Source organism: Apodemus sylvaticus, chromosome X (genome assembly GCF_947179515.1).
Source record: "Apodemus sylvaticus chromosome X, mApoSyl1.1, whole genome shotgun sequence".
Taxonomy (NCBI): domain Eukaryota; kingdom Metazoa; phylum Chordata; class Mammalia; order Rodentia; family Muridae; genus Apodemus; species Apodemus sylvaticus.
The window spans coordinates 100,618,733-100,636,046 of NC_067495.1; the positions used below are offsets into that span (position 1 = coordinate 100,618,733).

The 17,314-nt window shown below is 37.6% G+C and overlaps 1 protein-coding gene across 1 annotated transcript in view; it reads left to right on the forward strand.

Annotated features, from left to right (window-relative positions):
- The first annotated feature begins 710 nt into the window (after positions 1-710).
- Positions 711-17,314, forward strand: part of Nrk (Nik related kinase) — a 92,563-nt gene continuing 75,959 nt past the window's right edge. Inside the window, exons 1-2 of the mRNA XM_052171331.1 lie at positions 711-767; positions 7,172-7,237. Coding sequence (XP_052027291.1) covers positions 711-767; positions 7,172-7,237 — 123 coding nt within the window. The remainder of the gene's footprint in view (positions 768-7,171; positions 7,238-17,314) is intronic.

Here is a 17,314-nt window from a genome sequence, read left to right on the forward strand (position 1 = left end):
GTGGGATGACGGTGCGGGTTGTTTGGACTGTGGCAGAGCCATGGGGCCCAGGCTGGGAGCGGCGCAGAGCGGGACCGGTTTTCCGGGGCTGGCAGCTGCCTAGCAAAAAAGTTTCCTGTGGAACAGTGGCCGGCGGGGGCGGGGGCGCGGGCTGCGGGCTCAGCCCAGGACCCGGGGGCGGGGTGCGGGCGGCTGGAGGCTGGCCTGAAGACCGTTAGAGACTCCCTCTGCCCCGGGGCCCCCCTGGCTCGCCTCCCTGCTGCGCGGCTGCCCACCTGGCGACGTGACGCTCCACCAATCCCCTTCGAGCTCCTCCGGGCCCCTGAGCCTTGCACCGCCCCCCTCCTCACCCTGAAAGGCGCACCCAGCCCCGGCCGCTCTGCGCTCTCTCCGCGGAGCACCCTTCTGGCTTCTTCGTCTCTCGGACGGACGGACGCTAGAGCTCTCTCCTCTCTCTCCCTTCACCAAACTTACTTTCCCGCCTCCCGAAAAACTCCGGCTTCCCTCTTCCTCCTCCCGCTCGCCTCTTGGCTCTTTTCCTCTCCACGTCCCTCTCCTCTTCCCCGAACCGCAAACCCACCTTCCCATTCCTCACTCCCATCCCCTCCGCCCTTCCCAGGACCCCCGAAAACTCCTCTTCCTCCTTCATCTCAGACCCAGTCCCAGCGCGCCTGCTGGACGCGGTCTCCTGCTCGGTTCTTCTCGAAGCCATGGCAGGACCTGGGAGTTGGAGGGACAAGGAGGTGACAGATCTGGGCCACTTGCCGGTAAGTAAAGGACTCCGGGACATCGCCCCCCTTGTGAGCTTCTTTCCGTGGCTTTGAAAGCCCAGGGAAGAGAGCCTACACCCTCCAGTAGCCTAGGCCAGGACTTCGACGGGCTGTGGCTTAGGATGGGCCAGGGAAGCTGCTGTGCACAATCATCATCCCTGAGCTCGTGGCTGAGGTGAAGGCCACGAAACGCAAAGGAACGGGTGGGGGTGGGGGGGTGAGGTTGGGGAGAAAGAAGTGGGTCCTCAGAAAGGGTGTGGCCTTTTCTAAATAGAGCCCGCTTTGTCTAGCAGCTGTCTAGCAGCTAGTAGCGCATGGGTACCTGTAATAGAAGCATTCCCGGAAAGGACAAGTGGTGGACCACCCTACTTTCCTTCTTTTGCCAGCAGAGATCTCTACCTATGGGCGGACCCCCAAACCGCCCCCCCCCGCCTGCGCCGTAAAAAAATGTACTGAGCACAGAAAATATAAGCATAGGATCACACTGCTCTCACTGTGTAATAGCAATTTCTAAAACTTTATTCTCACCAGGAGAAGGTTCTGGATTAAGTATTGCGGAGTGAAAAGAACTCGACGCCTCTTGGAAAGGACCGGAATTCTGTACATGGCTATTAATTTTTAAAAGTGTATCATCTCTCTTAGATAATGAAATATAAGTTTGTTTGTGGTTATCATGTGCGGGGTCTCCGTTTTCAATGCCCAGTCGAAATTGATTGGTGGGCTATTAAAGCCGTCGTAAACAGCAGACATACTACTGTGGCAACACCGTTTATTTCAATGGCATCTGGTTTCTCGCTGATACTGGATCCCACCCAAATTCATTTTTCAAGTTCCCTTTTTAGATTGGCATTTCACTTGCACCCTTTCTTGAATGCAAAGGGCCCCTGGACTCTCCAAAGGAGAAATGAACAGGCACTGGCCTGGAATGATCGCCAAGCGTGTGTTGTTCAGAGCAGTGGCCTCCTTGCCTTGAGAAAAGCTAAATATTAACCTCGGGGTTATAGGACTATTCAAAGACATCTTGCCTTAATTAATTTTGTGTATGTTTGGCATTTAAAGATATGTGTTGTTAATGATGGCTGATACTTGCCTCCCTAAAAGCAGGACACTCCCAAAGCCTCCCTTTATATTTTACATTAGAATGGTATGTGGTGAGGGGAGGGGTGAACATGGGTAATATTTTAGCAAACTGTTATCAGTCATTAAAAGAACATATTTCAATGCAAAACTGTTGAATAGCAAGTATTAGAATTACTGTTATTGCAACCTCATAAAATAAGGCCAAATAATTTTTAAAAATTAAACTCTTTTTCTTCCCAGATACACCTGAAATCACTTCTTTTCCAGGACGTATACAAGAGATTTCTCGACTATGGAGACCTCAATTGGATTCCTGTCCGTCCACCAGAGCAGAATTTTTCCTATTCAGATTAAGATTGGTTTGATCCTAAATAAGAATGTAAAGGCAGTGCAGTGCATGAGCTCGGCTCCTCCTCAGCACGCTCTGGGGGAAGGGTGGGGAGTGGTGAGAGCACACGTGGGCAAACTGAAATCAACAGCTTTCTAAAAATGACCAAGCCGAGGGATAAAAAGACCTTATAGAACCGATAGTGATAGCATGGGGGAATTCCCAACCCCCAAGGAACAACAAAGGAAAAAAGTAAAGGTGTGATTAGCCCAAAGAATGGGGCTAAATTCTCTGGATTAGCTGACTTGGCCCTGGCTTTGGGATATTCTGATCTGAGTCGAGTTCCTGAGATAAGCATGATCCTTATATTATAGTTCAGTAGAGCATTAGTGTTCTCTAGATTGGGAGAGGGTGGTTGTGGTTACAGAACAGCAAGATGAGACTGCCTTTTAATGTTGAGGCATATGGAAAAGACAAAAAAAACATAGGGGGCCAATGGTCTTTTCTCTCATTTTAAATCCTCATGAAGGGTTCAAGTTAGGAAAATTCTTATATTTCAGAATTTTATAATAGTCGTTTTATGTACTATCTGTACAAGTCATGGGTAATTCTCCCATTTCACAGATTCAAATTCCAAGAAAAATAAATATAGCTGGAGAGCAGTGTGCTCTTCAATATTATCTTTATATCAAATGCTTAGTAGAGATTGAAAGTCATGCTTTCTGCAGTCACTGAGGTATAGGAGGGTTTTTGTTTTGTTGATATTTAACTTATCTTGATGACTTCAAAAGAAAAGAATAGAGAAATTGATAGTTAATTTAGTTTGCACTTTGATGAAAGGGACAGATGTTCAAGTAAAGAAAATGGCCTAGGCAGTGTCCCTTGTAGTAATTATTCTCAATAGGACACATATGAAGGACAGAATATTGGCATATGTCCCTGATAAGTGGACAGCTAGATAATGAGAAGAGATTTAACCCTTGAATCGTCATATTGATGAAAAGTATCTTGGAGGCCTGGGTGTGGCCTACCCAAGCAGTAGATTGAGTGCTACCATGCAGAGTTCCTGGGTTCAATTCCCATACTATACAGGCCCGCATCAACATAGACACATTCTTTTTCAGATTGTAGAGATACAATTAAATATAGATTTGAGATTTGAATATTTTGTATTCTTTGTGGTTATGAAAATCAACGACCAGAATCTAGAAACCCTTGAGAGTACAAGTTTGTACAAGAGTATAGATTGGAATTTAAAGGGGTGGAGATTCGAATCAGAGGGAGAAGGGTCATGAGTTTGAAGCTAGTGTGAGCTACAAATAGTCTGGGCCTTCAAAGAAGACCCTCTTTTATAGTACACAATAGCAAAACAGTGCAATTAGATAACATTTTATTCTAATATTAGTTTTATTAATATTTATTAATATACTAGATAAATTATATATTTTATTACTAAAACATTACACAGAGAAGAAAATGACATAAAGTTCACAATTGTAGATGGTATTGTAATGTTATTATAAACCATTTTATATAGGGTCTTAGACACATAAAATAAGAAGGCCAATACAATTCTCAATGAGTAGGCGGATTCCATTATATTTGCTCTTTGTTTTGAAGACAGGGACTCTCATAGCCCTGGCCACCTTCCAAACTACTTATAAAGGTGACACTGATCTTGGGCTCCCTATTCTTCTGCCCTTGTTTTCTAAGAGCTGGTACTAAAGATATGGACCACCATATAACCATCCATGTTAATGACTAGCTATAACTTTTCCCAATTTTTACGTGGTTATAAACTTTCTATAGGAGAAGAAAAATACAGAGATTTATGGTATGTGCTTCCTTTCTTAGAAAAGAGAATTGCAATGTTGTATGTGTTCACACATCTTAAAATCATCTGTTTTGCCTTGCTTACTGTACAGGGGTATATTTAATTTGTGATTTATTATATATGGCCATGTATAACTAGTAACCAAGTCTGTATAACTCAATCCTCTTTATCTCCAAATCTAGCTTATTTTTCACTATGATCATCCCGCAAACCTTCTATGCCCACATTCCTTGTGGCTTCGGCCTTGGTATTTGACACAGCCATGTGTACTCCTAAACTATATTAGGGTCGGGATTAGATAGTACATGACCCAAACCCTATATTGGAATTACATTGACTTTATATTTAAATATACCTTCCAGTTCACTAAGAAGGCAAACCCTGAATTCAGCCATGAGACGCTTCTCACTTTATCAAGTCCCTTAGCTGCTGCGTGGAAGCAATTTTGCCTTCAAGTGCCCAGGCTTTGAAATATCCAGCACACCATCCATTACAAGTAGAATAGTGCCTCAGCTTGACATTGTAATTCAATTTATTTTTTTCTGAGCCACGTTCTTTGTCTCTAGGACAGTGTTTTCCCCTAGGTTTGTGCATAGAGACCACAGGTTACATGCATTGAGAATCGCCTGGGTAGTTTAAAGACTCATCTAAGGAAATTCTGATTTTATAATTTCATAGTAGCCCTAAAGATTAGTTTTAAACAGGATTGCTAAGTAAGTATCATGGAGGGATAATCTATGAATGGATCATGAAATAATGATCTACCACCCTTTGCCCTTTCTAAGCTCCGTTTCTATTGTGAAGCTCTTCCTTGCCTTGCCACTGACTGAGTTTCACTCTAGAAATTATCCCACTAGATCCAACATATTAGAGACTCTACCCATTAGGGTTTTTTTTTTATATAAAATTACTATTTGTAAGATTAAAAATGGGGAAAGAAAATCCCGTGTCATCTCCCTTTATGCACTTTGTATGTCTTTATCCCTTTTTTTTTTTTTTTTTTTTTTTTTGCTGTGTGACCAGGGAAACACATTCCCTCACATTTAAGTAAATTTAGGCATACTTAAAACTTCTTGCTACAACGACCACGTGTTGCTTTTCTTCCTGCTTTATGTAGGTGGTTAGACTTGGAAAGACTTCCTTGACCAGCAAACACTGCCTCCTGGTGGTTCTGTTGCTTCCTTCTTCCGTGCCCTTAAGGAAATTAGCCAGTGGACTCCTCCTTACTCAGAAGGGGAAAAAAAAAAAAAAACTCTTAAATTCCAGTTTGCAAGGGCAACTCAATTAGGGCTTCTAATTTGGTAAAGATAATTTAGATATATAGAACTATTAGACAAATATTTTTAAAAATTGCTTAATGACTTCTGGCTCAGAAATAATTTTATTTGGCCTTTTTTGGCCTTTTTTTCCTCTCCTTTTTGAGAGATCTAGCAATTGGGTTTCTTATATTACAGTTCAGAATAATTGTGTGCTGAATAAAAATAGGAAATGATATTAAAAAGCTGTGTATTAATTTACAGATCAGCACAGTTTTTCCTGCTTTTCTCTTAATTTAGTTGTAAGATATGTTACAAATGATAAGGATTAACAATAACATCAATACTAAGTTCAATACACTTTTAAATCATGAAATGTAAAAATGTTTTATTTTATTTAAAGTGAGCATTAAGGTCATTAAGATGATTTTTGAATAGGAAACAAGATTTCTAACAACATTAATGAAACTAGAACAAGGGCTCTGTGATTCCACAGCCCATTTACACACTTAAAATCTGTCTATAAGATATGCTTATTATTATTGATAGACAAAAATAGGATAAAACAAATTTCTGATTTTTTTTTTTTTTAAGTTTCAGAGTTTCAGGCTCCATAGACAATATGAGAGTTCGCTAACATATGGTATCTTTATCACAATAAATAAGACTTATGAAAATAATTGCTTACCAATAACAGTTAGCTAACTTGTTTAATTGTTTTAAGAAGTAACCAGGCTCTGCAAGATGGCTCAGCAGGTAAACGTGCTTGCTGACAAACCTCAAGAATGGAGTTGAATCCCCAGAACTCACACAGTGAAAGGAGAGAATGGACTCCTGCAAGGTGTCCCCTGACCTCCACGTGTGCACCATGGCATACATGAATGTGTGCACACAAGTACAGAATGAATGAATGAATGAGTGAATGTGTCCACACACGTACAGAATGAATGAATGAGTGAATGTGTCCACACATGTACAGAAAGAATGAATGAGTGAATGTGTCCACACATGTACAGAATGAATGAATGGGTGGATGCATGGATGGATGAATGAATGAGCGAGTGAGCAAATGAATAAATAAATAAATAAATAAATGCATTTTTATTGGTTGTTTCTCTTGGATTGCTACTGTGGTAAATGTACTTCTCAGTGATATATTTAAAAGAACTATTCGGTACTACAGTAATAGCACCGAAGAGCTGGTTCTTAGCAACTCCTTTGTTACTTACCTTTTCCCCATAAATCTTTCAGAGTCACAGCAAAAGTCATATACTAGACAGTAAATATAGTCTCCTCAAATTCTAAAAGCTGTCATTTAAATCACATTTATATTTTGAATAGAAAGATATGCCTTGATCTACTTGCTTATACTCACCACTTCATTGTGTGATTATTTTAAGAAAGGATTCTGGATTGCTGCCTTAACAATCGTTTTGTCAATCCTGTGGAAACATCTGGATCTTAAGATGAGAGAATCTAAATATTAGAGCTCAGAAATCACTGAACATAATGCCTTTAGTTCACACATGTGAGAATAGAATTGCAGAGAATAAATGAGTTACCTAGAGTTGTATAGTTAGTTAATAGTTCTGGTATGAAGAGTCAAGAGAATATTGATCTACTTGTGCCACAAAAAGACACTCAATTGATACAAATGTGAATGCAGGACAGAATACGCTCACTATCATCAGGTTTTACAGTATAATTATGCAATTTCTTAGTGTTCTTTTTTTTGTGAAGGACTCTGCTTAATCTAAGAACATTGTTACCTATTCTTTTGGGAAACAATGGATTCATCACAGAACATATTTTTGGGGTGCTTTTTGTTTTTTACATTCTAAAGGAACAATGCAGATTAGAATTTTTTCAAGAAAACTGATAATTTTTGTTCTAATTTTTGTAGGATCCAACTGGGATATTCTCACTAGAGAAAACCATTGGTCTTGGTACTTATGGAAGAATCTACTTGGTAAGTGGAGTTAGGTTACTTATTCATGCTTGATTTTATAATAACAATAGTAATTGTGAGTCAAATTCCAACAATGCAAATAAAATGTGGTTAAGTGCAATGCATCAATCTGAAAGGTGAATCATGCTAAAATATACAATTGAAATTTTAAATTTATTGTTTATTAATGCGAAATGAAAGCATTAGAAAATCTGTTGAACCAGTAAACATGAGATGTAAAATACATGGCAAAAATTAAATTAAATTCTTCATTTGAAAGGAGAAAAAACATCTACCCCTTCCCACTTGGGACCTAGAAAAGGGGAAATCATTTGAAATGTAAATAAAAAATATATCAATTAAAAAAAAAGAAAGGAGAAAAAACAGAATGTATCAAAAATTATCATTTATTTTATAATATATGTCAATGCTTTACTTGTCCATATTGAACTTTAAGGTGAATGCTTTATTATTGATAATCATAGTTCATAATTTTCCATTTTAGTGCACATGATTCTATAAATGTATAAAGTTTGCTGAAGAATTTCTCAAGAAATGATGTATTTATTTAATAATTCTATATTACACATTAAGGATGTCCCAAAATTTGTGATAATCTCTTAGGATAAACTAAAGATTGAACCAAATATAGTTCCTACTTTTCAAGGGGTTATAATATGGAAACATGACATTCAATGTCTATATGTATAAGGGGCTTTTTTGAAACATCCACATAACATATAATTTTAATTGTCATGCATTAGCTATGAGAAAAATCATAGTAATATAGATGAATAAAACATGGAAGTTTATTTAGATTAGTGGATCATTGTTGACCTAGTTCCTGGAAAGTTAAAAACTGATATCAGGGGTATAAATATGAAGTATTGTGGAGGATATTGATACATTTTAGGGGGTATGACAGCATTAAGAGCTGGCATGTATTTAGTTAAGTCTGCTTCTTGTACTCATGATAAACTTATGTTTCTTCTATCTTGTAATATTATAAAACATAAGGTTCTATACAAGGAAACACTTCTAATTAAAATCAGCATCCCTGTCCCTAGGCTAAGCGTTACTGCCCACTGGTTACAGACATGTTTACACTGAAACTATAACAATGCCCTGATATAGGCCTAAAGGAAACATCTTTGTTATTCAGACAAGGGTACCCTCTATCAGGACTTGTCTGGAGCAGCATCTTCCAAGTAGAGCATCTTTTCTAATGTATCTGCCAACACTGGTGTAAAACATGCTTTTAAAAATTCATACCAAAGCACAGTTCACATAGCAGCAATAGCAATGTAGCCATGCCATAAGTGTGGAAAGAAGCTTAGTGAGTACAGAGTGGGGGGGGGACAGGGGGGGAGAGACAGAGACAGAGAGACACAGAGACAGAGACAAGAGAGACAAACAGACACACAGAGAGAGAGAGAGTGAGAGCATTAAAAGGACAAACATTTCCTTTCCTTCAAATAAGTTCTGATCTTACACATAAGCAGAATTGATTATCTACAAACTAGTAATGGCACAGAGCCAAGTATATTGCTTATGCTGTGTTTTATTTCCTATTTGTTAACATTCTCAGTTTTGCCTCTCGATCCAATGATAAAGCACTTTATACATGGGTAGGAAAATACCTTTTTATAACACACACATTTAGAATATGCATATAGCCTATAAAAATTTCAATTCCTATGTTGGTGTATATAAATAATATGTATGTATAATTCTTCTGACTAAGAAGTATAAAGCCTTCTCCATCACCAAATTTTGGAAATAAGGTAAGAATTAAATAAATAAACATTCTTCAGAAGTGATATCCTCATCAGAAGAACCAAAAAGGAAAAAGGTATGTTATGCATGGAAATTTATTTTAAAAACAAAAACAAAAACAAAAAAAAAAACCCTGTGGTTCTAGTATTTCAATCACAATGAAGACTCAAATACAGATTTTATGTTGATGTAACTTGATGAATGCCTTTCCACTTAGTTGTGTAACATACTGGATGAGGTTCAATTTTGCTTTTACATATCCTACAGTTGTGTTTTAAGTTTATTTATATTGACTATGCTCACTCTTTCTATATTCACTGGGGGAGGGTTGCATTGTCAACTCCCTTAGACCAAATAAAATAAATGCTTTTTATATAAACTTTTGCTTCAGCCTTTTCTAGAATTTTCTTTACGAAGATCTAATTTTATATCTGGTAGGAAGAGCTTAAGACTGAAGACCTTTATGGTCCTTGTAGTTTGAGGCTTCTAATGCATTTCTAATGAAATGTATGACTTCTCTGTTACTTCTGAAAGACAGGCATAGGAGCTGGATTTTCCGTTTTTTTTTTTTTTCCCCTCTCAGCAATATAAACATGTCACTTCATTCCCCTTGGTTTCCATTGTTTCTGAAGTTTGTGTTTGTGTGTGTGTGTTTCAGAGATGCCCCCTCTCTTTCTTGCCCCACCCTAGTAATATTACTTCTTACTAAGTTCTTGTTAACCCTGTGCTAAGGATAGGGGGGAGTTCTCTACTTTTCTGTCAGCCTCATTCTTAGCAGACCCTCTCTCTGCCTCTGTCATACTCCACATCATTTGGCTTCCAAACTAGTTTTGGCTTCTCTCCAGAGAGGACTGTAATTTTTACCTTTTTCTCATTGCAGTGGATCCTTATCTGTATTCAGGAATGAATAGGTTATTTGCCTTTCATCAAGGTAGTGGGTTTATTCCTTAGGTATAAAGGTGTACTTTCTAGTGCTTCTCAGTTTGTTGGTGTCTCTTCATTGGCTCTGTGCCAGGAATACACATAGAGATGCCTGTATGCCTGCTTCCCAAGTCTTTTACACTGTCACATAAATTCACACCTAACTTACTGTAAATCACCTAAAAATACATGATTTCTTTATGTGTTCTCATATGTCTGTTTATTCCCATTGTGGCCATATGGAAGCCCATGCTCAGGACTGATTTCTCCTTGCAGGTGGTACCTTTCTTCATCCTCAAGACTTGTTAGCTGCTTTGGCACTTCTCTCTAGATACTCTCCAGTGTGATTTTGTATATCGTTTAGCTTTTTCTTGCTATTAGTCTAGGAGTGGTTCTTTTTCTTGATTTCATATCTTCATCCAAAGTGAGAAGTCTATGTAAATTTCTTTTAAATGAATGTTCATGAAGCAACCATTCATTGTATGGTATTGTACATCAACTTCCAAGAATTTTATATGAAACTATTCAGATCTAGAGGTGGAAAATGTTTTTCACTGTCAGAGTTTTCTAAGGAAATACTCATTGCAGGATAATGATGATTTCTCTCTCTCATTCTTGGCCCATTTTATTATACCTCAAACTAACTTCCTTTTGCAAAAAAAGCATATTAATACTACCCCCATAGAAAACAACACAGAGTAAGTTGTCATTAATTTTAAACTGAGTACACTTTTCATGCTAATAATTCTACCTTAGAAGTTTATGATAAGTACTCCAGTTTGGAAGCATAGAGCCACTCCTTGTGTAAAATTAACATATTTTGGTGAGGACATAACTCCTTTGAACCAGGCAGGCCTAATTCAGTATTTAGAGTTATGACTTTGAATCAATTGTTTTACCTCTGACTATTTATATTTTGTTTATAAGATAGAGTTCACCATACTTACCTTGTAAGTTCTGAAGAAACTTTACAGAAACAGTATTCATAGAATGTTTGACATATATTAGATGTCCCTTAAGACATCTTTCACGGTCATTATTTTTAGTATTATTTTCACAAACAAATGAACTAACACTGGAATTGATAAAAAATGGACTTACCTTATACCTAGTATTTCACTATTTTGTAAAGCAGTATTTAGTAAAAGGACAGAAGTAAGCTCAGTGGGCTAAATAACATAGTATTACTCCTACATTATCATTATAGTTATGCCTAAATATGCAGAAGGGAAACATTGAATTAAATTCTTAGATTATTAAGATATCGAGTAATTTTCTAGTCCATACTTTTTGCTAGATTGTCACTCCAGTCTGTGTCTTACATAGATGTGTACGTCTATTATATATATTACACATTGCAGAACTAACCTATACAACAAAATGCAGATAGGATACCATTCAAAGTTACTGTGAGAATGATTCACAGAGCCCTTTGCTTTTTTAGTGCTGCCAACCACATCCCCTGCTGTTGTTTGTTTTGGTTAAAGTCTCTCGGATGTCTTCCAGTTTGGTTCCAAGCTCTCCTTCTCTAGCAGGTTTCCAGCTGTCTGCTGAGGACTGTGCACTTTGAACTAAAGACTGAGTCTCACACTGCCTTCTAAGTCTTTTCCTTTCCTTCTTCTAATTGGACACCTATCTTCCCACCCTATCCCCCTTCCTGCCACTACAAACTTGACTTAAAGTTGTGAGCTTCCTTTTCCTTCCTCACACTCGGAGAAGTACTGCTCTTCTGTTTTCCCCCAAGTAGGGGTCGGAGATGGTAGATTTCACTTTACCTTTAACTACTAGGCTCATAACTTGTGATTAGTAATTTCAATTAGAAGAATATTTAATATTGGATCATGGAATGACATAGGTGCAAAAAAGAAAATAGCTTATAGGCTAGGAAGATGGCTTAGTGGTTACAGGAGCTTGCGATCCAAGCCTGATGAGCTGAGTTCAATCAACAGAGCCCTTCTAAAGGTAGAAGAGAGTCAAATCTACAAAGATGTTCTCCCATCTTCATATGTACCCCATGGTACATGAATGATGTCCCATCTCCCCAACAGATAGAGAGGCACACAGAGGAAGAGAGACACAGAGAGAATATAATAACAGCAAATCAGTGTTTCAGAAAATAGATTGCAACTCATTTTTTAACAACACAAACTGAAACTCAAGTTTCTCAAGGAGAAATGTACACAGAAGTACTACAGTAATGTCATGAAATGGGAATCAACAGACTAAGAGTCTTTAGAAAGGAAGCGTAGAAACTGGCAACCTGACCCTCTTAACTTACTCTAAGCATGTCATTTAAATTTTCTGAGCATATTTGTTCAGCAATAACATCAATACACTAGACAGAATTGCCAAAGTTTCTTGTGGCTTTGAGATACAGCACTTCACTGAATGTTTGACACAGCATATGATTAAGCAAGTCCTACTCTCAGAGTAATGACAATAATCCTGTAGTTCCAGGACCTTCTTGCATACTAGTTGATTACTAGTGGCATTTCCATGTTTTAGTACACCAAATAAATTCTGCAGCATATTTTTCTGTTTCTTCCTCTATTTTACCACCTGAGATAGGCTTGAGAATTAGCTGTTATTATAATATCCCTTTCAAAGGTAAAGTTGGTACCAGGGATGCTAAGAATGTAAAAATACATTAGTATGTATCACAACTCAACTAAACCTGGTATTAGTAAAGTGAAGCAGGCAACAGGATTTTCTGAATAAATAAAATGACTGCAATCATCTTGACCTCTTGACTGAAATGCTAACATGATGAAGTCAGTAAAAGGAACTGAATGAGACAAGCCAGCCACCTCAAGCAAAAGCAAACTTGTCTGAAATACAGTAAGAATGTATGGTGATAAGTAGATAGTTCAGAAATTGAAACTTACCTTGGCTGTTGATCCTTGAGAGATCTGAGTAGAGAAATCTGTCTCTTGATAATCAGAAGGTTAATTCAGGTAAATAATAATGTAGCTTTAGAGTCCTGAGCAAATCCCTGATCTGTTTTTACTCTGGAAGGGCAACAGTCATTGTGGAAATCTTGTTTTAAAAAGCTGTCTAATGTATGGCTCTTGAATTAGATTTTTTTTGTACACACTGCTGAACACATTGCTTCAATTAACAAACCTTACCAGACAGGTGAGATTTAGGATTATTAGTTACATTTTCTGCATTTGAGTTTGGAGCAGGGAATGGGGCAAGACAGGAAGGAAAGAAATGTCTTCAAAGTTGATGACATACAATTTATGATATTTAAAATTAATTTCCAAAAATATGGTGCTGACATTTGAGTTGCCTAGCCACTAGGTCTATTGGATGGGAGAGTGAATATTTTTCCTTTTAGGCTGAAATTATACTGTTTATTTGCCTACCAAATGTCTAGCACTGTGAATGCTTTCTTTTTAGGTAGGAAAGTTTCCTCACATCCTTGCCATTTTGCAAATATAGCTCAATTAAGTCAGCCAACAAATATTACTTGAGTGCCCACAGAGAACACAACACTGGGTATTTTATCATACATTGCAAGCCTCTGAAACAGAATCTGAAGCTGAAGATTAATTGAAGCTATAGGCATACCAAGCTATTGTGCCTTCCTAATACAACATCCCAATTCCAGAGCCTGGCCATGACTCCAACTCCTTCCTGTTCCATGGTTCTTTTTTTGATAATATGTCTCTGGAGTAAGGACTAGCTTTCTCAAGTAACATGAGACTGCCCTAGCATAAGAAATATTAAAAGTGTCTATTATATAAAGACATTATTTTCAATGTTTAAAATACTCATGATAGAAATTCCCAAAACTTAGTGAACACATACTATTTACCATATACTGTGTTGAGTGGAATGTAGTAAGATAATCAAAACCTATCTGGAGGCAATTTTTCTTGTCTTACTTAACTGAGACCCCCACATTAGAGGAAGGGATGATGCTAAGAGGAAGGAAGAAAGAGGGATGACTGAGAGTGGGCAAGAGGGGAGAAAATAGGAATGGTATTTATTTGTTTGTTTGTTTGTTTTACTGGCTATAGTAATTACAATGAATCAATAAGAATTCAAGAAGAGTTTTATTATCACTAAGAGAATAAAGGTTGAATATTTGTAGTGGGGATGGTGAAAAGAGCCAGCATAGGCTAAATCAATTGAGACCCAGGCCAAATTAATGGAAAATATTAAGTCTTAAAGCCCTTAGAGAAAAGGATAGCTTTCTAGCTTGGCAATGGCACCTCTCAACTATTGAAATGGAAGCAGGCCTCTGAATTTTAAGGTTACATGGTTTTTTCTAGTTTATCAAAAGTTATGTATCTGAATCTTGAAAAAAGAAATCATTAATATTACAATTAGAGAAGAGCAAGTCATGTATTAATTTTTCCTCTAAGATCATTAATGTAGTCAGTATAGTATATGGATATGCAAGCCTTAAGCACATGTATAAAATCACACTCCTATTCATGGAACAAATTCAGTTAAAATTGTTTAAGTATCAAGAGTTTCTGCTTTGGTTTAGCCCTTAGTAGTTTCGCATCAGGTCACCATTACATGTCATTAGACACTTTATAAAATATCCCTTGATTTACTGAAACAAGAAATTAGAAGTAAGAACAAACCCTAATTGGTTTTAGACCTTCTCAACATTCTATCATACTTGTATACCCGTGTCTAAGATAATATTGCAAGTGGAGCCAAATGTGTTTAGAAGTTAAGTGTGACTCTCTGAACATTGTAAACAGAAAAATGGAAGCTCTTAGAAATATGTTTTACACAGCAACTGCAATGGTGAAAAACTTACAAAGAATCCTATTAGTAAAATCAAATGAAAATATAAAAAGCAAACAAAATATAGAAACAGGTCTTTATGCTACAGTTTTTATTTTCTCTGCTTATCTACACAGTGTTATAATAAATTGCCCCTCTACAAAAGCCTGAGGAAAGGAAAGGGAAATTAGATGTGAATTTTGTGCTATTAAATAGGAGAAATAATGGCACCATGGTGTCTTATGGGTCATTTTTATTGTAAGATAAGAAAGCGTCTTTGAGTTTGTCTTTTCAGGCACCATCCCTTCATGACTAGAAAAAGAAGGTTAGATTGTTCAGAGACCCCTGTAGTGGGAAAAAAAAGATTGATTGTATTCTAAGCACTGCCAGCAGCAACATTTTGTATAAATCATTAACCCTAAAGTACAAAAAGAAAAAAGAAAAAAAACTAACAGCATAAGCACCATCATGATCATGATCAAAAAGCGCAGGTCTATGAGTCCTTGGAGGACAGGACAGCTCTTCTTGACTTTGAGAAAAATACTATAATTATTGATTTAAACATTATCCACATTTAGGGACTGTGACCTCAAGGTCTAAACATTTCCTTAGTTGTTACATTGTCACTAGCTCTTACTAGTCATTATTGACTTGACATCTCATAAGAACACTGTGATGTACCTTACCTATTCACACAGGAGGGAAGCAAACATGGAAAAGATAACTAACAAACTGACAAAAGTAGTAGATTAGACCTTTCAGAGGAAACTCCACAATTCTCCATTCCCTAGGGGTGTGCTCTTAGCCCTCCTATGTCATATTCATCTTAGCATGTCCAGACCAGAATAAAACAGTCTATTAGATATCAAGTGAACATAAGTATTTGTTTCCCCAACTGCAAAAACAACCATATTTACAAAACCAAAACAAAGTAAACTCAGGACATGATGAAGATCATTAGCATGTGTCCCTGGAACACACTGTTTCCTTCCTGATGAGCATGAAGACAGTCCATCTTAGGGCCTTTTTCTGAAACGTAATTGAATTTCTGAACTGGATGGGCACAAACAGATAGGCTTTAAAGGGTGCTCAAGCTCGTAACTGCACTTCTTAGACTCCTAGAAACCACTGAATGGTAGAACAATGCTTGCTATTAACACTCCCTATTGTCTAGTGCCCAACATTCTACTTATGAGTCCAGGGGCATTTTCTTCAGTTATGTTCCTACAGGTCACCCCCAGGAAAAAGGAAAACACTGAACAATCATGTAGAGTTAAGGCCTTGTGGATAACTGAATTACTTTTTCTTCCTTTCTAAAGATTTATTTATTATATATACAGCATTCTGCCTGTACTTATGCATGCCTTCAGGACAGAAGAGGGCATTAGATCTCATTACAAATGGTTGTGAGCCACCATGTGGTTGCTGGGATTTGAACTGAGGACCTCTGAAAAGCAGTCAGTGCTCTTAACCTCTGAGCCATATCTCCAGCCCAATGAACTGATTTCTTTTTATTTTTTCCTTTTTAAATGTTTTCAATTTTTAAAAGATTTATTTATTTATTTAATATATGTGAGTATACTGTTACTGTCTTCAGACACGCCAGGAGAGGGCATCAGATCCCAATACAGATAGTTGTGAGCCACTATATGGTTTCTGGGAATTGAACTTGGAACCTCTGGAAGAGCAGACAAAGTACTCTTAACCTCAGAGCCATCTATCCAGCCCAATAACTGATTTCTTTTTAACTGCTTTCATTTTTTAAAGATTTATTTAATATATGTGAGTACATTGCCACTCTGTGCAGACACATCAGCAGAGGGCATCATATCCCATTACAGATGGTTGTGAACCACCATGTGGTTGCTGGGAACTGAACTTGGGACTTCAGTAAGAGCAATCAGTGCTTTTAACGTGGGCCATCCCTCTAGTCCTGAGAATAGATTTCTTATTAATGAGAATTTTCATTAATTCAGAGAAGAAAACCATGAGGCCCCACTTCTAGCTGGGAAGCTATTACTTATTAGTTATTAGCTATTAAGTTGAGAGCTGCTTGGAGACGGACAGTCAGTTTTTCCTAAGAGTGTAGCCTCAAGTAGACTCATGTCCCAGTGTAAAAGGGCACATATCCAAGAATATATGGCCAACACAGATTTGACTTGGGTTTATTTAAAGAGGGGCATGATGAATGGCAGGTAAGTAGGTAAAGGAGGAATGAGTACAGAAGGAGTTGGGGGAGGGATGAATATGATCAAAACTAATCGAATAAACACATTTAAATGTATGCATTCATAATAGATATGTTTCTAGTGGCATGTATAAAGATTAGACTGCACAAAACTTAAGGACCCCCTTTCTCTGCTTAAGAACATAACTTCTCCCAGAAAAGATAGGGAAAAAATGACACATAGCTTCACACGTTAGACATTGGCGGAGGATGAAGCACATGGAAGTAGACAGTAAGGGTTTGGCATTGCAGATGTGGAGGTGAGAACCAGGTATGCTGTTTTAAAATGTCCTTGTATTGTTCCCATCAGATGGGGATGCAGGTTTCAACAGAACTTACTGCTTGAGGTTTCCCTAGTGGTTAACCTCTACAAGAGTTTTGTAATCAGCCAAATTCTTCCCACCTTGACACAAAATAGTATTGTG